Consider the following 25,132-nt stretch of genomic DNA (forward strand, 5'->3'; position numbering starts at 1 on the left):
TAGAGAGGAATTTGAACTGATTGATCAGCTCTCTGGCTGGTCCTTCTGGTGACCAGTGTTACTCACTTCCCCTCAAGGTGGGGAATGTCAGAGTTTTCCCACAGTTACCTCCCTTCGTGAAATTTTCTTCCAGTCAGGTGGCTCATTTCAATATTGATCTCAAAAGCAAGAAAGTTAGCATGGATAACAAGCAAATGAAATGTGGGTGACTCCTAGCTTGTCCATTAGAATTGAGGTATAGTGGAAAGGGTACTCCCTTGAGATTGTGGGTACGAATCCTGCCACTGCTGTTTACTAGCTGTGCAACACTGGGCAAGTTACTTAACATCTCTGGCCTCGTCTCTTTACCTTTAAAATGGCGTCAACAATATCTACAACATACAGTTGTCATGAAATTAGATGAATATGTGCCATTGATCAGAGGGCAAATTTGGTGAGTTAGTGAACCAGCACAAAAGTTAACTGAGTATTTACAAAACATATAAACTTACAAACATGTAAGACAATATAGTATTTCTTTGGGTTTCAAGAGGATCTCAATTCTGATGACAGATTGTTTTCATAATAAAGATGTCAGGATGTCTTGAATGGGGCTGGTTTAGCTAAGCTCAGATCAAATGAAGCAAAAGGGACCAGTCAAGATCATTATCTTTACTACTTGCTCTGGAATGTGTTTCTCAAATACGTATTTAGATGAACACATAGTTGTCATAACATACTCCCGCAAGTACCTACATACCCAAGGGACCTCTTTCCCCCTCACCACAGTGCCCTTTTCTTCCATATATTTTAAAGTGACAAGGCTCAATGCAAACTTTTCCCTTCTCAAACATTTAGGGCACTTCCTACCAGAGTTCCCTTTTCTACAAGGTGATTTAGTACTTTACCCTTGTGCCCAGACGCGTGTTATCTCTAGTGTAGAGCTTTGTCTGGAATTTCAGGAGGCTGGGGGAAGAAGATGGTCACAGAGTCTGGGTAAGAGACAGGAAGAATGACAGCTGGCTTATGTGGGGTTTCGCCTTCCAGAGCTCTTCCTCCATTTTCTTGGCTCCACCAGCATCGAGGCTGTTCTCTTTCAGGCCCAGTGTTGTGACAGATCGTCCACATCCATCCTGCTGTTGCCCTGATGACAGTGTGTGGCTTTGCTTCTAGTGGTCCCTTTAGTTTTACAAGCCTGCCTCAGAGAAAAGGGGAGTGGTTAGAATTGGAAGGAGGAGAGGGGATGCTGGGGTACCCTGGGCAGAAGTGGGCAAGCAGCCCCGCTGTGGGACACCAGAACCCTTTTAGGGGAAGGACCTACATGGAGAATCGGTTAATGAAGATACTCCCACACATTCCTTCTTCCGCTGAAACAATCGGAGCTGCTGCTTTATTCTCTTTCAGAGGAACAAGGTCAATATGCAGAGGTTGGTGAGGCCTCTCGTTTGACTGTTGATTCTCCTTCTGGGCTCACTGCTAAAAAATGCCTCAATGTTTGTCTTCATCTATTTCAGAATTAGAGCATATGGAGAAAATACTTTCTTATTGGTTTTCATTTTTTTTTAACTTTATTTCTTTAAAAAAAAAAACACCTATAGACTTTGTTTCCTAGAGCCGATGGCCCTGTAGCTGTGGATTCTGGTATAATTTTCCCCATCCCTCCCCCATGGTGGGAGGGAGGGAGATTTAAGCCTCCTCCTTTGTCTGCCACGTTGGTTTCCAGTGCTCTGCCTTGACCACTTAGCGCTCTCTCTGAATAGCTATAGGTCGAGAATAGTGGGCAGGAGCGGCAGAGAAGAGTTGGCGAGAGAACGGAACAGCACCACAGAATAGAAGGCGAGAGGGAAAGAAAGCATCTCGGAGGAAGAAAATACTGCCGCCTGGTACCCCTAGCAGAGATATCCGGCCTTTTGTGCCCACACCACTCGCCCACCGAAGAATTGCAGGCTTCAGTGGTGACAAGCTCAGGCAATGATGGGAAAGAGAGTGGGCCCCTGCTGGGAGAAATGATTTCAAGCACAGGAAAGCCAAGATGTTTTGAGCTATGATGGAGACCTGAGAATGAACCTGGGGGGATGGGACCACTTGGACTGAGAACAGATTAGCCCATTTTTAATGATGGTGAAGTGTTGAAGTGGCGCCACCCCCATAAGTGGGTATTAATCCTGGGTTTCAAGAAACCCAGGGCAAGGATAAAAGAAGCTACGTTCATGCATTAAAGTCAAAATTGGCCTCCTTGTTTGTGGGAACTGTAGTTGGTTTTCTCAGGGGGAGAAAGTACGTTAAATTCAGTTACACAAGATCTGGGTTCAAGTTCCCCCTTATTTGGTGTTAACTAAGACCTTAGAAAGTTACTTATTTGTTTTTTAATCTGCCTTATAAATTGTTAAAAATAAGAACGTAGCAGGTACTAAGTGCTTATTATGAAAATTATGAATGATATGATTCAAATACACATTACACATGAAATTATAAGTTGAAGGTCATGGCTTCAGTTCCCATAGAGCTCATTACCATTGTATCAAGATTTTGGAGCAAACCCAGTGAGGTATCTGGCAATCATGGACACTATTTTTTTCAATACTTTACCTTACTCTAAATATCAATACATTAGTATGAACAGGGTCACTACCTACATGTTGAACCACTATTAGAATCTGATACTGATCATTGAAATACAATATAAACTTTTAATACGTTTATAGAATCATGATTTTAAATAGTAAAGAAAAAAGTTTGATTAACTATAATTGGATGATGCTGTAATTGGATTTTAGTGTTTTAGCTGGTTTGGGGAGGAGAAAGAAGGAAGAGAAGTGAGGAAATGGTTAATGAAACAGAAGAGCCCATATTATTATTAAGATGACTTAATCTCTTGAGAGTTTTGGGTCATTTCCAATGTTTTTCCATCCCAAGAGGCATGGAGATGTGTTCCATTGGCTAGAGCAGTTAGGGAAACCTTCAAAGTCATACCTCCTCTCTCACAGGGGATAATGCCTTGCCTGAGGTAGATTTTGAAGATGTCCTAAAAATGAGGGAAAGAATGTTTCACATGAGATAAGATACTCCAGGCCTATGGGACAAGGTGGAGGAAGGCAGAGTGCAAAAATGAGAAGAACCCCACCAAAATGATTCTTTTTAAAAAATTGTGATGAGATGAGATAAAATGAAACAACAGAGAAGCTATTCGAGAACTTTGGCCTACTTTAAATGTAAATTGAAGATAAGTCAGTAGGTGATTAGAATAATAGCTGAAATTTTACGTAAAAATATCCAAAAAAAGGACTCCCAAGTACATACATAAAATAATAATTCTTATAAAAGAACTTAATGGCAGTTAATCTGTGTGACTCTGCACAGTGCTCAAAACCTGAGATATGCTTAGATTATTCTGCCAGAAATCTTTTAAGGTATCTCTTCACACACACACACACACACACACACACACACACACACACACCTCACTAATTAACACTCATAACTTCCCCAACTAGTAGCAACCTAGGAAAGAATTCGATTGTCCCTTCAAACCATCAGAGAGCCGCATGATATCAATTCTTGGGGCAGAAAATAGGTGATCACAAGATTGCTGACACAGCTGATGCCTAGACGTTCCATGGCTTTTTCCCTTCACCTTTTGTTGATGGCCTGATTAAATTTGGTGCCAAGTTCTCATAACATGTATAAAATCCCATTGCTGGGTGGGAGAGGATAGGGGAGTGGTGAAGGAAATGCTCTTCCCGTGACCTTCCACTGGAGAATTCCCTGAACTGATTTGCTGAAAATCTCCTTCTGTTTGCCTTCCCCAGGAATGGCGGCCCTAGATAGTAAGGCGTCAGGGAAGATGGGGATGCGAGCTGTGGTCTATTACATGACGACGACCATCATTGCCGTGGTGATTGGCATAATCGTTGTCATCATAATTCATCCTGGGAAGGGCACAAAGGAAAACATGCACAGAGAAGGCAAAATTGTACAAGTGACAGCTGCAGACGCCTTCCTGGACTTGATCAGGTACGTCCTTGCAAGCCCATCCTTTTGGGTATATTTTGACCATCCAACCCCTCTTCTTGGGGGAGCTGATCAAACCCTAGAAGAGGTATCTGACTGAACCAGTCCCGCTGGGCTTGAAATGAAGGTCACATCTTTACCTCTTTCTAACAGAAATTGAAGTAAGGGTCCGTTTTCTGATCTCATGTGAAAGAGGTGAGAAGAGCAAGGAGAAGATAAGGATTTAAGAGCCCTGCTTTTAGGATTCAGAATCTGAGCACTCAGTCATCCTCTCAGCTGTGCAGCTCACCTTGCAATATTAATAGTTCTTTTGTGTGTGTGATTTTTTTACTGAAGTATATTGCTGTACAATTACATATGTTACAGGTGTACAATATAGTGATTCACAACTTTTACAGCTTATCCTCCATTTATAGTTATTATAAAATATTGGCTTTATTCCCTGTGCTGTACAATATATCCTTGTGGCTTATTTTATACCTAATAGTTTGTACCTCTTACTCCCCTACCCCTATATTGCCCCCTCCTTCCCTCTCCCCACTGATAACCACTAGTTTGCTCTCTATATCTGTTCTCTATATCTATATACATCTGCTTTTTTTGTTATAATCACTAATTAGTTGTATTTTTTAGATTCCACATATAAGTGATAATCATATAGTATTTGTCTCTCTCTGTCTGATTTATCTCACTTAGCATCATGCCTTTCAATAATTCTTGACCTACTTTTCTCAAGTCTTGCTCTTTAAGGCTACTTTTTTTTTTTTTTTTCAAGTATAGCCTGTTCATTGGACTCTTTTAATTTGGAACTTGTGATCTGTATCATCATCCATTGTACATGACAATTTATTTCCAAAAGGGACTTTAGAGATCATCTGATCATACCTGTCCCAAGGTTTTCCTTTTGTACTATTTATGAAGAAAGGATTTGGCAGATCAATAATAAAAGACTAAAGGATGGCTTCTTTAGCATTGTTTTATACACAGACCGTACACTGATTAAAATTAGCTTATCTAATACTTGAAACAGACTTGAGGATAGAATATGTTGGACACAGAACTGAGAAGTAAGCCCAGGTTTGAGCCTGGCACCTCCCTGCCTGCTCTCTCTCCACACTTGCCTTTGCATCAGTCAGTTGCTGGCAGGAAGCGTATTGCAAGCCCAAAAGGATCACTGAACGGGGTTTGCAAAGGTGTGGGCAGGGTAAAGGGAACCTACAAGTGATGGTGAGACACTAGAGGACTAACAGCAATAGGAAGCTGTTTTGTTACCACCTGTGGCTCTGAGGACAGAAGGGAGCCGATACTGGAAGTCTGGACAGGCTGTGTCCTGAGGGAAAGGGCCCTCAGGATAGGGGCTACAGCTCTAATTTGGAGGGAGGGAGCTGTTGCCCAACCTGCCAGAGGGAGGGCCGGAAGAATATATACATCCACTTCTCTCCTCCCACTGCCCTGTGATCTGTCAGCGCCTCCCACTGGACAAACCCAACAGGAAGCCAGAAGGTGAGCGGTCAGCCTCCCAGGCACAGAGCAGGTTGGAGAGTGGATGGAGAAAGGCAAATGGAAGATATCCCAGCACGGACCTCTCAATGCCCCACCTGCTTAGCATTCCTCCAGCAAGTAGCCCACCCAGGCTGCCCTCCCCAAACCTAGCCCTTTCCTCCCTTCTCTACAACGTACTTGCACAGTGACTGGCTTACCAATCCTAGATGCCTACTCTAAAGGATTCCCCACCGACCATCTGAGAGAAACTCCTCCTAGGGACTTGAGTTCACGTGCCATCTCAAGGAATGGGTCTGTGGCCGGTAGATTCAAGAGTGATTTGGACAACAAAGGGTCTCTTCAGCAGCACCTCTCAATTCCGACCATGAGTGACTTTGTGTCATCTGTATGTAAGCACAAGGCAGCCCGACGGTGCCTCCCTGAAAGCCCTTTTCAGGGAGTTAATCGCAATTATCCGAAGGTAACAAGCCACTCTGTATTATTTCATACCAAGTTGGCACCCAATGATAATGATTTTATTTAGTTCGTACAATTAATTAAGGCTTTTCACCATTTTCTTTTCAGGAACTTTACCCTGAGGGAGTTTGGATTAGGGGTATTTTATTATACTTTCTTTCTGTATAATTTCTACTCCTTGTTTAAAGAATTGGGATCTTGTCATTCTCTATCTGGTGTGTTTCTGCCCCTCCTTGCCCCAGTGACAAGTGTAAGACTAACCTGTCCCCACCCAGACACCTGGTTCGAGCGTTTATCTTGGAATCTCCTAAACTCACTTTTCTCTCAGGGTTTGTAGAAACAGACCCATAGAGCATAGATGGGAAGGACAAAGAAACTGGATGGTCTAGGCCAGCGGTCCCCAACTTTTTGGCACCAGGGACCAGTTTCGTGGAAGACAGTTTTTCCACGGATGGGGGCTGGGGAGTGGGGATAGTTCAGGCAGTAATGCGAGCGATGGGGAGCGGCAGGTGAAGCTTTGCTGGCTAGCCTGCCGCTCACCTCCTGCCCCACAGCCCGGTGGCTGGGGACCCCTGGTCTAGGCAGTAGGAAGAGACAAGAGTTTATAACCTTAAAATCTGATTGATGACATACACCTGCTGGAATCTCAGACTCTCCAGCTGCCTGGGTCATGTCTCCTTCTCCCGCAGTCTTTAGTCTTGGAGCCCTGGTGATAGTTTAATCCAATCTCCTCTTTAACAGATGAATCAGCTGAGACCTACATGGGTGCCATGAATTAGCCAAGGTCATACAGCTGGCTAGAGATTCCCCAGCGAGAGTGTTGCCTCTTACTTCTTCCCCACCATGAACACAAACGCTGCACTGAGGCAGTAGCAAACCCTGCCACATGGGCCTCAAGTTCAAATTTTGTGGGCCATCTCCCTGTTGGTCACCAAAGAGCCTCAGAAGCTCTAGCAATTCAGAGTCAATATCTCATCCCCCAGAGGGCCTTTGGGAGGACTCTGTGGAGAACAGTCTGACCATGACATTTGATTCCGAACACTTGGTCCTTAAACACATGGCATGATACCAAAATGGCCATTACTGAATAATACCTCAGTTAACCAGAATGCTTATGATAAAAGGCATTTCCATTCTCGCTTGGGTTTTTCCTAGGAGCAGGGTTTGATGTTGGAATAAAAAAATCCCATTGTCTGACAAAAGGACAGATGAGTTGAATTTGGGACTTCCTTGAAAAATATGAACTACATGGGCCACGCTGAGGGATGACCTATGTCCCATTTCATAAGATCCACCAAAATCTTTCTCTTTTTCCATTTGCTGCTTATTTCAGTGCAATCTTTACCTTAGACACAATGAAAAAGTATTTAAGGAACTAATTTATTATTTGGGAATTTTTCAAGTGACCATTATTTTCTTTACAGGAATATGTTCCCTCCAAATCTGGTGGAAGCTTGCTTTAAACAGGTAAACACAGCCACTAATTCACCTTTAAAATTCCTCTTTGGTGTACCAAACAGAGTAGGGTTCTCTTTTTAATTTAATTTAATTTTTTCCCACTTCTCTGTAGTAAGAAACACTACTCTTGCCAAGCAGATGGAAAGCACTAGAGTTTTCTGGGGAATTGGGAGAGGAGGGGAGGTGGTCTTCCCTGTACTGAAGGCTTTATTAGTTGCCAGACACTATATGTCTTGCATACAAATGACTCATTAAGTCTCTGTTAATTATTAAGAAGGCTAATCAGGAGGCTCTCTCTCCTTTCCTCCATAGCCCATACACAAAAGCTCACCAAGCAAGCAAACTCCAGTATAAGATATATTTATAACTTGCTTTAAAGATTAGGGAGATTATTCAAGTTTCTGGGTTTGATTTTAAAAATCAATGGGTTGTTTTTTTCAAAGTCTACTAAGGGCCTTGTAGATTCTAAAGGAGAAACCACATCAGAAAGCACTGCCACCATCATGTACTGAATGTCCGCTCTGTACCAAGCACTAATGTTATATTTACTCTTCACATAGATATGATGGGTATCATTGTCTTCATTTCATTGATGAGACAACTTATCTATGATAATTCAGAGAGGTTATGTAGTAGGTGTAAGATTTCACAAGTAGTAAATGGCAGACCCGAATTCAAATCCATTATGTTGATTTCAAATTCCATCCTCTTTCTGCTTCTACATTCTGTTCTGCTTCCCGGGAAGGGGTATCCAGGCTGATGAGACCCCTAGCAGGAGGCCATAGTGAAATCCAGTTCCCTTTAGCCCCAAATCCAAGCAACTCTTGGCTCTCTGTGTTGAAGACACAAATACATTTTACTATTAGGGGATAAAATTAGTAAAGTTCATTCTAACCTCACCTGAACAAAAAAGCTTTGTTGCCCAAGATATTAAAAGGGAAACAATTAGACATTCTAGTTGTTAAATTATAGCTCCCAAACATTTCTCCAGATGGTGTCACTTCACCCTTGTTGTAATTCCCTAACCCTTGTGCTTGGGATCTGTAAAACAAACAAAATCAAACCCCAAACTCATGGAGGACCAAGTTTTACACTCTTTGCTTTTTTCCCTGTTTAAAATTTGTATTGACCATTTTTAATAGGTAATGCATGTGCACACTGCAAAATTCAAACAGAATTCCTTCTTTATTTAGAAAAAAAAAAGCCTGCAAGGGCAAAATCTAACTCTCTTTATTCAAAACAACTGTAATCATAAATAATAAACCCCTTTCAACCCAACCAGCCAACCCCAGCACCATGGAGTTGACTATTCCAGTTAGTCAGCTGGCACTAGGTGACATCAAAAATGCTGATGTCTAGCAACGCTGGGAAAAGTGCTGACTCATGAAGATTTATTGTATTTGGTTTTGGATTGCATTTACAGGATTTTGAAAGGGAAGCAAATGTATCATCCCAGATCTATTTGTCTTAGATCAGAATGCAAATGAGGTTGCAATTTCTGTGTAGGCTGCAAACTGTGTCTAAGGGGAAAGAGTTGGAGGTGTAGGAAAGGCTAATTGGGATTGATAATTCACCCTAGACAATCCGTAAAATGCATAAGCACCCCAGTAGAATAGAGATTTGAGAGCTGACTGACAAAAAGGTGTCACTTTCTTTGTTAAAATTACGAGCAGTGCCACTGATTGTTTAGGGAATATGTCTACAGTATTGACAGCTGGCCATGTCCTTGTTTGGGAATAGTGCTTTCCCACTGGACAAAAAAGTCTCCCATTTACTCTTGGTAGAGAAATGGCCCAACACTCATGTACACCTGTGCTTTCTTCACCTAGACTCTAGATCCAGTCAACATCCATAGATTATTATTCTCTCTGGTGCTTTACTCCCATCAATGTGAAGGCCAGAAATTCTGCTCTTGTTAAAATCACAGAGAGATGGGCTTAATTGTTTCAAATGGCCACAGTAATACACTCAGCATCTTCTGTCTGGGGCATCTATGCAGAAGCTATGGGGAAAGAGGAGACTCTTCTATAGACTTGAGAACTGGGTTGTCATCCTCAACTATTATTCACGCAACTATTCTTAAGAACTAATACTCTCAGGAATACTTTGAAGAATGTTGTTTTGGGGATTTTAAATTGTTTAATATTCACTGAAGTCTCCAACTAAGTCTAGTCCCTGAAGGGCTTTGTTATTGAGCACCACCAGCCAACATTAGTATAGTGCTTTAAAATTTACCAGATGTTCTCATATATTCTGTTTAATTTGATCATTACAACAACACTGTGAGGTAGAACCAGCACAGTTATCCCTGTTTCACAGCTGTGGAATATGAACAAGGGGATGTTAGGTGATTTGTCCATGATCCCCTAACATGAACCCATAGAACGTAAAGGGATTATTGTGAATATTTGAATTTATAGTCATTTTATTAGGGTTTCAGAAAAAAGCAGAAGCACATGTATCTGTTTACTCCATCTTCAACCTCTTTCCTATTATGGTTTGTTGTGTATTTGAGTGTGTGTGTGTGTTTGTCTGTGCTGAGGAAGTAGTAGAGGTTTGTCACAGATTAGATAGATGATAAGTAAATAGATAGAAGATAAATAGATAGATGATAGACAGACAGACAGGGTAGATAGATACTTTGTATAACGCTTTTCTCTGAATTTGGGGTAATGTATATCATTATAGAAAATCCGAGCAAAAAGTACAAAAGAAGAAAACAAAAATTACTTTTAATCCCTGTTGTGCCTTTTCTTTTTAAGTTTAAAACCAACTATGAGAAGAGAAGCTTTAAAGTGCCCATCCAGTCCAATGAAACACTTGTGGGTGCCGTGATAAATAATGTGTCAGAGGCCATGGAGACTCTGACGAGGATCACAGAGGAGTTAGTCCCAGTGCCAGGGTCTGTGAATGGGGTCAATGCCCTGGGACTAGTTGTCTTCTCCATGTGCTTCGGATTTGTGATTGGAAACATGAAGGAGCAGGGCCAGGCCCTGAGAGAGTTCTTTGATTCTCTTAACGAAGCCATCATGAGATTGGTAGCGGTGATAATGTGGTATGTATTTCCATTTGCTATGTATGCTATCTAGAAGATGCTTATTGCCATCAACTTGTGTTCTGTACTGAGGAAGATGCCACCAAGCAGGATAGCCAATTGCAATGATCTCATTCGGGTAAGCACAAGAAAATCAGTAACTTTCTGGGCTGGTAGTGACCTTGAACATATCTGCAAGCCTGTCTGCATAAGTTTGCTTCCTTGATTTTGAAAGGTGTCAACTCCCTTACTCCAGCACTGATGGGATCCCACTCCTCATTCCTCCTTTTGATAACTAATTAGTTATTCATTCAATACATATTTATTGATTGTCTCCTATATACCAAGCATTTAATGCCAGGTACTATGGATATAGCAATGAAGAAAACAGACAAGGATGTCCTGGATCTTACATTCTCTTTTTTTTTAAATCTTTTCCATTACAGTTTATGACAAGATATTGAATATAGTTCCCTGTGCTATACAGTAAGACCTTGTTTGCATCTTACATTCTTAAACAAACAAACAAATCATCCATGTGCTTTAGTCACAAGTGCTATGGAAAAAATAATAACATAAAACATGAGGTTTTCTTTCACGTAATATGATGTGATGTGATAAAAAGTGAATGGGGCAGAGGCTTAAAATTTGCCTTGGATGGGACAGAAAGGCCTCTGAGGAGGTGGGTGATCAGCAGAAGCTAGCCATACAAAGTACTGAGAGAAGAGCATTCCCAGGAGAGGGAAAAGCCCCTAGACCATCAGAAAAACCGAGCTCTTCTCTCCTCCATTTCAGTCCTAAGAAAGAAGTATAAATGGCCATTCTGCATCCAGCCTGAAGGACTCATGGGAAGTATTATAGAAGGCCAAGCCACAATTTATAACACAACTTCCTTCAAAGAAAGTTGAGAGCAGGAGACAAAGGAAAAGACTAAATCCGCAGAGGAACACTGGCCTTGGAAAGTAAACTCTCCCCAGCAGGGAGAGAACCCTGTGATTGGTTTAAGCCTCCTGTGAGGGTTGCTTTCCCTTTTTCCTTTGTTTTAAATCCAGACTCCCTGTTGGCACCTGAGGCAGGAAGACATCCATTTCTAAGAAAAGCCCTCACCATCATGATTAAAAATATCCTTTGTCTTTATTGCCCCCAAGGCCCAGAGAAATCCATTTTTCAGGAGTTTGTTCAAGATGGATATGAACTTGGGGGCACAAAGATGATCAGAATGTCATCTCCCCAGGAGTCCCCATTGAAATGCTGGGGGCCCTCCTTGGAAATCTTGGCAGAGCTGAAAGTGGACATTTATCTTCATATTATTAAAATGCCTCCACCTTTCACCTCTTTTATGAAAGAAGCCTATTCAAGGCTGCTGAATGAACCTCACATGTAGCTTTTCTAGCTGTATGTTTGCCTGCACATTCAACATTGAGTTATTACATTTCTGAAAACAGGTACTCTTATAATTTCCTGGCCTGTGTTTTTAAAGGAGTTTTAAAAGAACCATTGTATTTTTCAATATGAAATAAGTCCTCCATAGTTCCCAGCAGACCCTTCTCCTGAAGGGTGATCAGCTTCTCTGTTTTGGGTAATGTGAGTTGGGTTGTAGTTTACAGCACACATCGGACAAAGAGAGTGGGGCCTTGATTCAATGTGTACAAGACATTTCATGTCTCCGTTGTTCATTCTTTCGAGTCTACAGGCGAAAGATCACAAATGGCAGTAGCAGCCTATGGGTAATAATTGCTTAATTAGAACACCCATAACCTGATTGTGGTAGTACAAACATGCATGTTATTAACTTTGATAACTCTGAATTTATTTTATGATTGCCTTCTACTTATGGCAAATGATGCTAGTTTTTCATTTGCATTGTAACATACAATTTCCTCTTAGAGTACATTTATTTAAATTTAAAAAGATTAATACTAAGTAATATTTTAAGTAGTGTGTAATATGGGAAAAACTAATAAAAGTTGTCCTTGATTAAGAGACTGTCTGCAAATCTAAAACACTGAAATGCCATCGTGTGCATCTTGCTTTAGCTTGGGAGTCAGGCTCCGACGTGGGAAATGCTCCCAGAAGTCTGGATATTGGTTCAGTGGATTCTGACTGTTCAGAGTACTTAGCAGGGGAGCAGGAGACAGCAGGATGGGATGGGGGCGGTGGATGGCATCTGAGGACCCCCAAAGTGACCCAGGTGTGATGAAATGACAGTTATTTAGGAAAAAAAGAGGTGAGTAACAAAACCTCTGAACCTGCCTTTTTTTCCTGGTTTAGGAGAAAAAAAGAATTGTGACCTAGAGAAATTCTGAGTGAGAGGAAAACCTAATTATGCACTAGTTATATTTAAATTTATATTAAAAAAAAAAAAAGAAAGACGTTCACAGTTTCTGCAAGTCCTCATATATTCTGCGCAGAAAAGTTTGGAAGTCAACTCTCTGACTTTTTCTTATCACTTGGTAATTTCTGTGGAATAGCTTGTTGGAAATCAGACTTCCAACTGTGCGTGTGTTGCTTCTACATAGGTACGCCCCTCTGGGCATCCTCTTCCTGATTGCAGGGAAAATTGTTGAGATGGAAGACATGGGAGTCATTGGCGGGCAGCTTGCCATGTACACAGTGACAGTCATCGTGGGCTTACTCATCCATGCCGTCATTGTCCTGCCCCTCCTCTACTTCTTGGTAACGCGGAAAAACCCCTGGGTTTTCATCGGCGGGTTGCTGCAAGCGCTCATCACGGCTCTGGGAACCTCCTCCAGGTACGCATATACCCGTGGCTTATTTCTATCAGAAAATGTATCTCAAACTTTACTTTGAACCAGAACCTTCAGATTGAGGGGCGGGGGTGTGTTTTTCCAGGTTTTAAATGTCCAGACGTAGGAATTGGTTTTTTGACTCCAATGCTAGTCAGACCTAGTTGGGATTCAAAGACCAGCTGGCTATATACCCTTACAGGGGACAAAATGGAAATCAGCTATCCTTTCCTGCCCGTTCTCATCTTCCTCGTCCAGTTGCCATTTGCCTAAGGGAGAGATGGCCGAGCCTTGGCACAGGCTCTTGTTGGGGGGTGGGGAGTAATCACAAGTGATGCCTCACAGTGGAACCCAGAAGCAGGGGAGCTGCCAAATGACCCAGTGAGGGGACCCACTGTCCCTAGCCCTGCTCCCCTATTTATACTAGTGCTGACTTAGTTCCCTTTCACTTAGGATGTGGGGAAGGAAGGAACTCTCTGTCCAAAATACCAAAACAGACAGACACGGTCTGAGCTGTGAGGATGGTCAGCTGACATGTCCTGTTTTACTGTGCTCAGCTCTGCCACCCTACCCATCACCTTCAAGTGCCTGGAAGAGAACAATGGCGTGGACAAACGTGTCACCAGATTCGTGCTCCCAGTAGGGGCCACCATTAACATGGATGGGACTGCCCTCTATGAGGCTTTGGCTGCCATTTTCATTGCTCAAGTTAACAACTTCGACCTGAACTTTGGACAGATTATTACAATCAGGTACAAGGAACATTCTATACGACATTTTCTTAAGAACGACTTTAAATGATGAGCGGTGATCAGGGCTTGAGTGAAGAAACTGGGAGAGGGGACTCTTCATAGGAATAGTGTTATTTTTGATATTGAGAGATTTTTATTTTTTTTTAAACTACAGATGTGCATATTTATAAATAATGAATTTCTAATAATACAGAAATGTATAAAGTAAAAAGTGAAACTTGTCTGCCACCATCACTCCTCATCTTTCTATAGGTGACCAGGGTTACTGTTTGGTGTACAAAGACCTTTTCCAATGCACAGACACACACACATTTTTTTTTTTAATTAATGGAATCATACCATACATACTGCTTGCCACTTGATTGATTTACTCATCCATATACCATCTATAAACATATCCAGCTCTTTCTTTTTAAAATCTGTAGAATACATAGTATGGATATTTCTCTTTCTAAAAAATGTTAAACTTCAATAAAAGGCATTGAAATTTTAGCTTTTATTATTCATTAGCTTTTATTGAAAAAATTAGAAAATAAAAATACATTTGAAAAACTGGATTAAGATTTTCTCTTGGGTTAATTTTTAGACAGTATATATGACAGAGCACACTGAGAAACAGGTTGAGAATTTTCCTTTTGTGGACTTTTTTTTTTTTTTTTTAATAATACCTATACTTTTTTTAAAAATTTATTTATTTATTATTTATGGCTGTGTTGGGTCTTCGTTTCTGTGCGAGGGCTTTCTCTAGTTGCGGCAAGTGGGGGCCACTCTTCATCACGGTGCGCGGGCCTCTCATTATCGCGGCCTCTCTTGTTGCGGAGCACAGGCTCCAGATGCGCAGGCTCAGTAATTGTGGCTCACGGGCTCAGTTGCTCCGTGGCATATGGGATCTTCCTGGACCAGGGCTCGAACCCGTGTCCCCTGCATTGGCAGGCAGATTCTTAACCACTGCGCCACCAGGAAAGCCCTGTGGACTATTTTTTAACTATTATTTGAGCTGTCTAGTGAAAGGTAATTTTCCCTCTCCCACCTTCCGGTAATCTTTTAGTTTCCTTCTCCAGAGGCAACCACTGTTACTTGCTAGTTTCTTTTGTATCCTTCTGGAGACAGTTTCAGGCATATCCATGTGCACATGTGAATATCATCCCTTCTTTTTGCTTAATGAAAGTCATGGTGCACAACAGACCAAAGAGTATAATGGAGACAAAATCTCACAATCCAGATCAGACCCTGCTCTTCAGTGTGTGTGTGTGTGTGTGTGTGTGTGTGTGTGCGTGTGTTTTAATTATTATTAACAATTTAATTTGGAAATCAAAATAAATCAGTTTTTTCACAACATTTTTATTATAAATTGTCTTACATTGTCTTACACATAGGAAAGTTGAAAGAATATTACAACACACAGCTTCTACCTAGAACCAACAATTGTTAACATTTTGCCATTTTTGCTTCTTTCCCACCTCCACCCCCGCCTTCATGACACTTCATTGTACATAGTTCAGCATGCATCACCTAAGAATAAGGATAGTTTTCTACATAACCACAATAGTAAGATTCTTAAAAAAACTTCTGGAATATCCAGCCTATATTCAAATTTCCCCAGTTGTTTCAAAATATCTTGTATAGCTTTTTCCCCAGACTAGGATCAAATCCAGGTTTACGGCTTGTATTTGGTTTTTATGTCACTTTAGTCTTTTTAAATCTCTATCAGTTCCCTCACATTTGTGTGTGTATGTCTATCTATGTTTATTTAGAAATAATTTATGTCAGACTCTGTATACATATTTTGTACTATCGGGAAATGATGATAGTTGTAGGATGCATTGGGATAAAAAAAGATGGGGCTGATCATGGCCAGAGGTTCTGGGAGCCCCAGGCCCAGTCTAGCTAAACTGGGGCTGGGAGCTCAATATCTCCGTTCACTATAACCTATTCTTGGGCATACCTTGACATACTGGTTGAAAAGCCCTGTGTTATGAAAAGGTTTCAGTTGCGTGTGTCAGAGTTAAAAATAATAATAACAATTACAGTGCCTTCGACAAGATAGAACTGTACTTCTCTCTCATGTGGAGCAGCTCCGCCCCACAAAGCCCTCCAGGCTGATGGGTGTTCTACAGTGTAAGGGACCAAAACTTGTGGTTCCATCATCCCCGGGGTATCGCCCTCATCCAGGTGGTCCAGGATGGCTCAACATCACCTCCAAATTTTAGCCAGTGGGAGGAGGAGGAATGGCACAAACTGCAATTTGCTTGATCACTTTCACCTATGTCTTTTTTTTAATTATTATTATTATTTTTTATTTTTGGCTGTGTTGGGTCTTCGTTACTGCGCGTGGGTTTTCTCTAGTTGCGGTGAGCGGGGTCTACTCTTCGTTGCAGTGCGCACGCTTCTCATTGTCATGGCTTCTCTTGTTGCAGAGCACAGGCTCTAGGCGTGCAGGCTTCAGTAGTTGTAGCACGTGGGCTCAGTAGTTGTGGCTTGCGGGCTCTAGAGCACAGGCTCAGTAGTAGTGGCGCAGGGGCTTAGTTGCTCCGTGGCATGTGGGATCTTCCCAGACCAGGGCTCCAACCTGTGTCTCTTGCATTGGCAGGCAGATTCTTAACCACTGCACCACCAGGGAAGCCCCTCACCGTTGTCTTATCGGCCAGAACTTAGTTTAAGTTCCAAGCGGGGCTGGGAAATATAGTTTCATTGTGGGCGGCCATACACCAGCTAAACATTCTAGTACTGTACAAGGGGAACAATGCGGGGGAACCATGAAGAGTCTCTTCCACAGACTTATTACTTTATGAATACCACTTTATATCTAGGTAATACTTTATTGTTCAAAAAACATTTTCACATTCTCACATAAGCCTATCAAATAGATATTTAACAAACTGAGTCCCAGACAGGTTATGTGCCCTACAAATGAGGTTCACACTGCCTCCATAAAAAATATTGCTAGTGCTACAGAACCTTGTTCATAAATCATTTTGTTTTTGAATTAATAAATTTGATTTTTTTTCTGACCCCAGTAACCATACAAGTTCAGTATCTTTACAATCCTCTGCTTGGATAAGGGAATTATTAGAAACAAATTGTTATTGTAACTGTACAGTATTTTAGACCTTACAAAATACTTCCAGGTACATGAAAAAGTATATAGGCACAAGTTTCCTCATTTAGAAACAGCTGTAAGAACAGGACCAACTTCCTAAGGGTTGTTGTGAGAAATAAATGAGGTAAGCCATGCTTAACAAATCAGGAGGCACGTAATAGGCATTTGATAAATATTAGTTAATATGATTATTAGCTCAATGGGTTTTATACAATCTCACTTACAGTTTTCTAAAGCACATCCTCTTATGTTAACTTGGCAAGTCAGACATCGCCCCTGTGCATGTTTTACAGGGTCTGCTCTCTATCTGGGGAGATTTAAACAAATGTTTTCTGTTTGGGGACTTCCTCTAACAGTATCACAGCCACGGCTGCCAGTATCGGGGCAGCTGGGATTCCTCAGGCGGGCCTGGTCACCATGGTCATCGTGCTGACATCTGTGGGCCTGCCCACCGACGACATCACGCTCATCATCGCAGTGGACTGGTTCCTGTGAGTACGCTGAGACTGCATTCGGCTTGCTGTCGTGGGGCTCTCCTCTGTCATCCTAGGGCACCAGGCAGCCTGGCACCCCTGCCAAAGGGCTCCATGAAGAGGGGAGGCTTGGCCTGTAATTAAATTGTCCTCCCTGCCTGATCCCTGCCGTTATCTGGCCACCGAGCCCCAGGCGCCATGCACACTCTCCCTTATCAGCCTGCAGGGTACATCTGGCTGCTACGCTTCTCACTCTATAAAACCATTCGGGGATTGGGTAACCCGTTGTCTACAAAGCCAACATAAATCAGCAAAGCCATTTCTGAATTGCACAACACATCCCCATGGTGGCTGGGACCGAACAGCGGGCCTCCCGGGCTGGCTCAGGCTTTCTTCTTGCGCTTCCCATTCCAATGGCGTAATACGGTGCAGATGTTCCCATCTGACCCCAACAGCGAGTGGGGCAGCTGTGCAGACAGTGGGAAGAGAGCTGGCGTCATTCAGTGGAATTGATTTTTGGCTCTGGGGAAAGTTTCAAGAAAAGCACCCTCAGACACTAACATCTAGGGCCCACCCCTCTGCCCTTTTCCCCTCACCCTTCCAGCTAACATTCTCTGCCTCTTTTCTTTTCCTTCCATTTACAATTGCCCCCCAGGATGCCCAAGGTGACAGCCTAGAAGGACACAGTAGGTGTTGGAGTCTACATAGACTCCATGAGGTAGATCTAATGACCCCAAAAAGTTCAGTGTTCTCAAGGCACAATAAGTGGGGGGAAGATAATTAATTGAGAGCGTGAGTTCCACGGTCACTTGGATCTGGGTTTGCGTCCTGCGCCTGTGTGACACTGGCCAGGTTACGCAGCCACCCTAGTTTCCTTCTCTGCAGAATGAAGACAATAATGTCGTCTACCTCCCGGTGGTGCTGTGAGGATTAAATGCATTGACACATGGAAAGCATTCAGCTCACTGTCTGGCCCACAGTCACTACTTGACTCATGTGAAGACTTGTATAGTATAAAGCTGTGGTTCTCAAAGTTTTTAGTGTCACAACCCCTTTACACTTAAAAATTGATGACCCCCAAAGCTTTTATCTGTGTGGGTCATATCTATCAATATTTATCATGTTAGAAAAACTTAGGCATTTTTTAAATGTTAAATTCATTTAAAGGTTACAATAATCCATTCATTACATGTTCACATATATAACATTTTTATGGAAAAATATCATTTTCCAAACCAAAAATTTAGGGACAAGAATGATACCATTTTACATTTTTGCAAATCTCCTTAGTGTCTAGCTTAATACAAGACTAACTGCTTCTGCATTCAATCTGTTGTGTTATCTTTGGTGTTGTGTTGTTTGTTCGGAAAACTCCACTAGACAGACATTCATGAGAAAATGAGAGGGAAAAGGGCAAATAACATCTTAGCATTATTATGAAAATTGTTTTTGCCTCAGGGACCCCCAGGGATCTCTAGATCACACTTCTGAGACCTTCTGGTAAAAGGAAAGTGAGTGGTAGGAAAGAGAACCAAAGAAAAATTTATTTAAAAGGGGAAAGGGGAGGGTCATTCCTACTGTTGGTACTCTAATTAGTAACTGAAAATTAATACTAATATATATCCTTAGTTATACGTTATTAATTAATAATAATATATTAATTAAGTTATTAATTATAAGGATAATAATATAATTATTATTAAAAGTTATTAATTTAAGGATAATAATATAATTATTAATAATAATATAATTATTAATATAAGTTATTAATTATAAGGATATATATTAGTAACTACGATTTTGAATGTTATGTGTCTATTATGGAATGATGCAGTGGGTGGCTATACCAAGCAGAATTTTAAGAGATGCCCCCAGTGACTTAGCCAGCTGGTTCAAAATATGAGCTGAAATCCCGTGATGTTCACAGGAGCCTCGCTTTTCCTTCCACCCCTCCCTTCCCCAGGGACCGTCTTCGTACCACCACCAATGTGCTGGGAGACTCCCTGGGAGCTGGCATTGTTGAACACTTGTCACGACATGAACTGAAGAACCGGGATGTCGAAATGGGTAACTCAGTGATTGAAGAGAATGAAATGAAGAAACCATATCAGCTGATTGCCCAGGAAAGCGAAATTGAGAAATCCATTGATAGTGAGACCAAGATGTAGACTAACACAAAGAAATGCTTCCTTGAGCACCAGGTGTTTGAAAACCATTATACAATGTTTCCATCTCATTTCAACTCATTCTCTCCAGTCAGCCCCTTACCTCCCTTTTCCTCCCTGCCCTGATAGGATTGGGAAATATTCATCCAAAAACAAGGGGGGATTTTGCAGTGGCCAAAATGTATAGTTTTCATCCCATGTTTGAAATTTTTAAGTCATTTCATGTTAGTCTTATCTAATAAGGTACTGAGATCAAAAATAGTCTTGATCAGATCTTACAAGTTTATGTGGCACGCAATCCTGTAAATGTGATAGTTCTTACAAATTAAAGAGTCAAAACAAATACTAGGCTAAAAACATGGTTTTAAATCAACTTTCAGAATTTAAAAATCCTTCAGAATACAATTCAGTTTTAGTATCAAAACAAAACAACTTGATCAGCAATGGGTTATCGGTTGGACATTACATTACAAGGGTTTTTTTTTCCCTTTCTCTTATGATTTGTGTCCTTATTTTATTAGTAGCAGGACAATACGAATACACACCCAGCACAGCTGTGAGGAGGCGCAGAAAGTGAAAATTCCATGTGGCCATGGGCAAGTTACGTCTCATCTCTAGGCCTCAGTGTTCCCATCTGTAAAATGAGCGAGTTCCTTAGATGCCTTTATGGTCGATTCTCACCCAAACATCCTGTGGCACGATAAAAGAGCCTGCCCTCCATTTCCCCAAAGAACATCCTGTAGCAAGTATCATTCCATGGAGCATGGGACTTTCAGAATAGACATTGATTGGGAATGAACATTTCTAAGTGGAGGCAGGATGGCTGTGTGGTTTACCAGGTTCTGTGTCCAAAATGTCAGTTACACAAGTCATCTGGCTGGAGGCCATTCCAGGAGTGGAATTGTTCACGAAACTCTGCTTAGTTCTTCCCAACAGGGGAAGTATTCCCTTCTTTCCTACTCTTCACAAACTAAAGGGACTACTCTGGGAAGGCTATCTCCCACCACTCCTCAACTGACCATAGACTTTTAGAAAATAAAACGTAAGACTAGCAACTAGCAAGGGTGCTCACGGTCTTACTATGGAACACTACAAATGGCCAGGAAAGAATGGAGCATGGCTGACATTATAAAGAGAGGATTTGAAAACACCAAGATTATAAGTCATCTTTAAGGAAGGTTTTTTTTTAAAAGGAGAGGTTCTTTTTTTTTTTTTTAACCTGAAACACTTTTTCTTTTCAGTTCAAAAATCATTCCTTAAGGAAGTCTGCAGATCAAAATATAAGGTCACTTCTTATACGTTTTAAAGAAGTCAAATGAATGAGCTCTCTCTCCACTAGAGGTCCATGAACCGGGTGGGTGGTCTCTTATTTGAAAAGGTTTTTGACTATCATCAAAAGTTCTTAGAATGAGAAAAACAAGATATTTCTTTGTGTTGGAACTCCATTCACCAAATCATTTAAAACCTTCAGCTGAAGTGGAGTTTGGTTTGGTTTTGTTTGCGTCCCTGAGAGAAACCGTAGAAGATGAAACAGTATGAAGTCATGTCAGTGTGGTTCCAAGAAAAAAAAAACAAAAAAACACTAGGGGTATTAGTTTCAGGCAAGGCAGCTACCAAGTTTAGAGGAGATTAATTTTTTTACCCTCTAAGGAATATCCAGTCAAAGATGTGAAGTGGGAGCTGTCAGACAATACCAGCTGTGTTTGAGTTTCTGACTGAAAATGGTGAGGAATGGACTTAATTATGCTAACAGATTGAAAATCTAGACATACATCCTCTGATATACAATTAGAGATATTTTTATATAGATCGCGAGCATTACGTACATGTGTACAAAAGTTAACATTAGGCTGTGGTGGAGTAACCATTTAATGTCAAGGCTCTATTTGGGAAATACACTACAAAAGTTAATGTACATGGCTGTCATGACACCAGTAGAGTAAAAATTAATCATGTCAAATTAACTCTGTTACACAATGTGATCTTTTTTATACTAACCATCTCTTATGGAAAGCAGGTCCTCTGGGATGATCCTCTTGCCAGCCCATCACAGGCTCTGCATATTACATGCACCCAGTGTGGACTGAGAAGCATTACCTTGTAGATGTATTTTCAATAAAGAAAAAAATTAGTTTTACATTATACTTTTGCATGTTGTTATTATTCTTCTCCCTGAAGGAAAATAAAATTTTCATTCATGGAAGTATTGCAATGAGTTCAGGACAATACTGGGAAGGATGCCACGCAGATTTTTTTTTTTTTTAGATTTTACTAGGTAAAATTTTGGAAGGCCCAACTGGGGAAACCAACCACAGGAAAATAAATAAGGACACACTCTCCCTGCCCAACTCCTAGAACTGGAAACAGGAGGAGGTGAGGGAAGCACTTTGCTGTAACAGCATGCATTTACTTGTTCACCTCAGATTCAGATTTCTCCAATAAATTGAATCATTTCCATGTTGGGATTAATTAGAAAAGTGTAATGCCACCATTGGTTCTTCCAAAAAAAGTAATTTCCTGTCTGACCTTCAAATTAGGTAGGTAGATTTATCTATGTGATTACTGCTGCGATTTGTGAAAAGAGCTGAATAAGGTCTCAAGGGATATTTCAGAAACAGCCAATGTGCTAGTGAACTGTTCTATTCATAAAGCACAAGTTACGACAACTGCTTTTTTTTTTTCTGCCATGCTTTTTAACAGAGGACTGGGAGGCAATATCATGGAATGCCCAGACCGAAGTTGTGTCTAGAGACATTTTAATCTGACCCTCTACTAGCAGGTGGCAGCCATCTAGAGGAGGGGCCCTTAAGTATGGGCCACAAACCCCTAGATCATCCATGTGAAGACCTAAGTGAGTTCTAATAGCCCTTGAAAGCGCGGGGAGAGTTTTGTGCATCTGCCTTTTTCTGGGGGAGAAATCCTTAATTTCCATCAATTTCTCTAAAGGATCTTTTGACCAAAACATTTACAAATCACTGTTTGATTAATCTAACTTTTTACAAGGCATCTATGGTATTGGAATGGCTGATTGGGGAAATGCTCACAGCCTGAGGGCATCAAACCAGCTCTCGCCACCCTGAGGGAATCCCCATCTATGGGACTTTCTGGATACAGAAGCAATCAGGGAGATGCCACCAAAAAATGAGTCCACCCCTAGGAAGTGCTTCTTCCTGCAATCACCAGTTTCCTTCCAGTCGCAGCCTAAGCTGCATTTTGCCTCCACCCTCCCTCTGCCCACAGTCACGCCTGCGAAGCTGGTCATCAGCCTGTGGAAGAGCTGGAGATGCCATTAGGGCGAAGGGAAGTGGCAGCCCTGTCAGGGTGTGACTAAGGTGATGGGGAAGGCAGCAGAGATCCCTCTGTGTGGTAGCTCACAGATCTGTTCACAAATGGAACTTTGGAAAATTTTTCAGATTAACGCGCTTTTTTTTAACGTTTCTGATGAGTAAATAACGCTAACAATTTTTTTTAAATCCTACACTGTGAGAAGTTGGGGGTCTGTGTGCTTCCCATATTTATCCCTTCAGCAGCCCTGTCTCACCCCAAGCAGGATTCCCTTTCCCGGTAAAATCCTTTCTTTTTTTTTTTTTTTTGGTAAGCCTTTATTCATATACAGAGTGTTGAAAATAGAGGTTTTGGTGCCGTTAATTACGTGCGTCTGAAGGAAGGGTTCATTTCCCGATGGAAGGGGCGGGGGGAGGGGGAGGGGAGCACCCGCCCTCCTTCCGGGTGGCCCGCCGGGCACTTGACCTGAGGCTGCTGTCAGTCATCCGGCCTCCGCGGCGGCGCGCTGCCCCTTCTCCCGCTCGGGTGGTCCCAGAACTGGGGCAACAATGACCAGCTCTGTGTGGCCTGTTCCGGGGGCCAGAGCAGTTGGGAGGTGTCATGCCATGCCGAAAGCAGGCTCCGAATGAATAAGCCATCAGAAAAAGCAGGGAAGAAAAAAAAAGAAAAAAAAAAAGAAAAAGCAGGGAAGGAAGAGCGGAGGAAGCCGATGGGCCGAGTTCTAAGAGGGAAAGTGAGAGATGAGAAATCTCGGGGGTAAATGAGGCAGGGTCTGGGGGAGCGATACCCACAATAGCCACCGGGGGGAGCCCGGAACTCTCCGCAGGAAGGAACTGAACTTCCTCTTAGAGAACTCGCTTGGATGAGCTCAGTATGAAATTCCAAGGTCGTCCGTGCAGAGGGAAGATCAGTATGTGAAAGCCATCAAAGGGTTTCAAATTCTTCCCCGCCCCATTTCTCCTTTCCCTCTGGTCATCCTGCTTCTCCAGTCCTCTCTCCCAGGAGCCCCTTCCTTTCCGGGTATTCTCTGTTTCCTCTCCCCTGTGCCCTGCCTCTCTCCCCTCCCACCTCCTTTTTTGATGCCATCCTGCTCTAGATTATTATCTTCCCATCCTATCACTTATGTTTCCTAAGCACAGAACAGGTTCTCAGTAAGTGGCTCGGTAACATTTTTTTAGCTGGTCTTCCCTCATCATGCCCACAAAACTGGTGTCTCAGCCTTCAATTTGGAAACAGTCTCATTTTACCGAACGTACACATACAAGTAGGATTGTTAGATAAAATACAAGACACCAGTTAAATATGAATAGTAACAAATAATGTTTTAGTGTATGTTCCAAAATACTGTATTTTTTTGGTTAATTTGGCAACCCTACCTACAAGCAAAATGAAAAATTCAAGACAATTTATGTTTGCTTTGATGAAGAGAATATTATAGGTGAAAGAATTTGTGTGATTATTAAAAATAATCATCCTAATTTTTAATTCCTCTTTGCAGACAAAAACATGCTTTAAAAGGCAGTCCAGATCTGGGACTCTTCTTACTATTTATTTGTTTTGGGGACGTTATCACTCATTATGTGCTTGTAAATCTTGTTGCTGCATTTAAAACGCCTTATCAATCACCTTTAAGACTTCACAGAATGATCTTAAATAGATTAAACAATGTTTCAGTTATCCATGCTTGAAATATTTTAAGACTCACATCTGTTTTTCTTTTCTTCTCTTTTTTTCCCCCTTTCCTTCTCTCACTCCTTCCTCCTGTTCTCCCCTGCCCCCCACCCCCCACCAACTCCAAACATAAAATATTTTCTGTAATCCGTTACAGGGCTGAACAATTTGGCATTCACATATTGTTTTCCAATGTGAACATATTTTTTTCATTTGGGGTGCTCTTTCTAGAAACGCACCCATATTCTTTTCATATTGTGCTACTCAAAGACCATCATTTTCCAGTCATTGTAAAGTTCGGAAGGAAGCATTTTTCAAAGTCTTTTGAGGGAACTCTAGCCTCCGTGAATGGGCATCATTCCCACAAAAGCCCCTTCTTTCAGCTGAGGCTGAAGGATATAAAAAAGCGGGGCCCAATCAGTACTGCAGAAGGAGCACAAAATATGCCCCTTAAAATCATAAATTCTTTCCCAATAATCACATATGTGCAGCCAGGTT

The 25,132-nt window shown here is 41.7% G+C and overlaps 1 protein-coding gene across 1 annotated transcript in view; it reads left to right on the top strand.

Moving 5' to 3' along the window:
• Positions 1 to 21,820, top strand: part of SLC1A3 (solute carrier family 1 member 3) — a 75,749-nt gene extending 53,929 nt beyond the window's left edge. The window contains exons 4-10 of the mRNA XM_007192203.3: positions 3,789 to 3,993; positions 7,374 to 7,416; positions 10,170 to 10,462; positions 12,961 to 13,194; positions 13,746 to 13,940; positions 17,397 to 17,531; positions 19,477 to 21,820. Of these exons, the coding sequence (XP_007192265.1) occupies positions 3,789 to 3,993; positions 7,374 to 7,416; positions 10,170 to 10,462; positions 12,961 to 13,194; positions 13,746 to 13,940; positions 17,397 to 17,531; positions 19,477 to 19,681 (1,310 nt within the window). The 3' untranslated portion in view covers positions 19,682 to 21,820. The remainder of the gene's footprint in view (positions 1 to 3,788; positions 3,994 to 7,373; positions 7,417 to 10,169; positions 10,463 to 12,960; positions 13,195 to 13,745; positions 13,941 to 17,396; positions 17,532 to 19,476) is intronic.
• Positions 21,821 to 25,132: the final 3,312 nt, after the last annotated feature.

This window comes from Balaenoptera acutorostrata, chromosome 2 (genome assembly GCF_949987535.1).
Source record: "Balaenoptera acutorostrata chromosome 2, mBalAcu1.1, whole genome shotgun sequence".
In the NCBI taxonomy this organism is placed as follows: Eukaryota; Metazoa; Chordata; class Mammalia; order Artiodactyla; family Balaenopteridae; genus Balaenoptera; species Balaenoptera acutorostrata.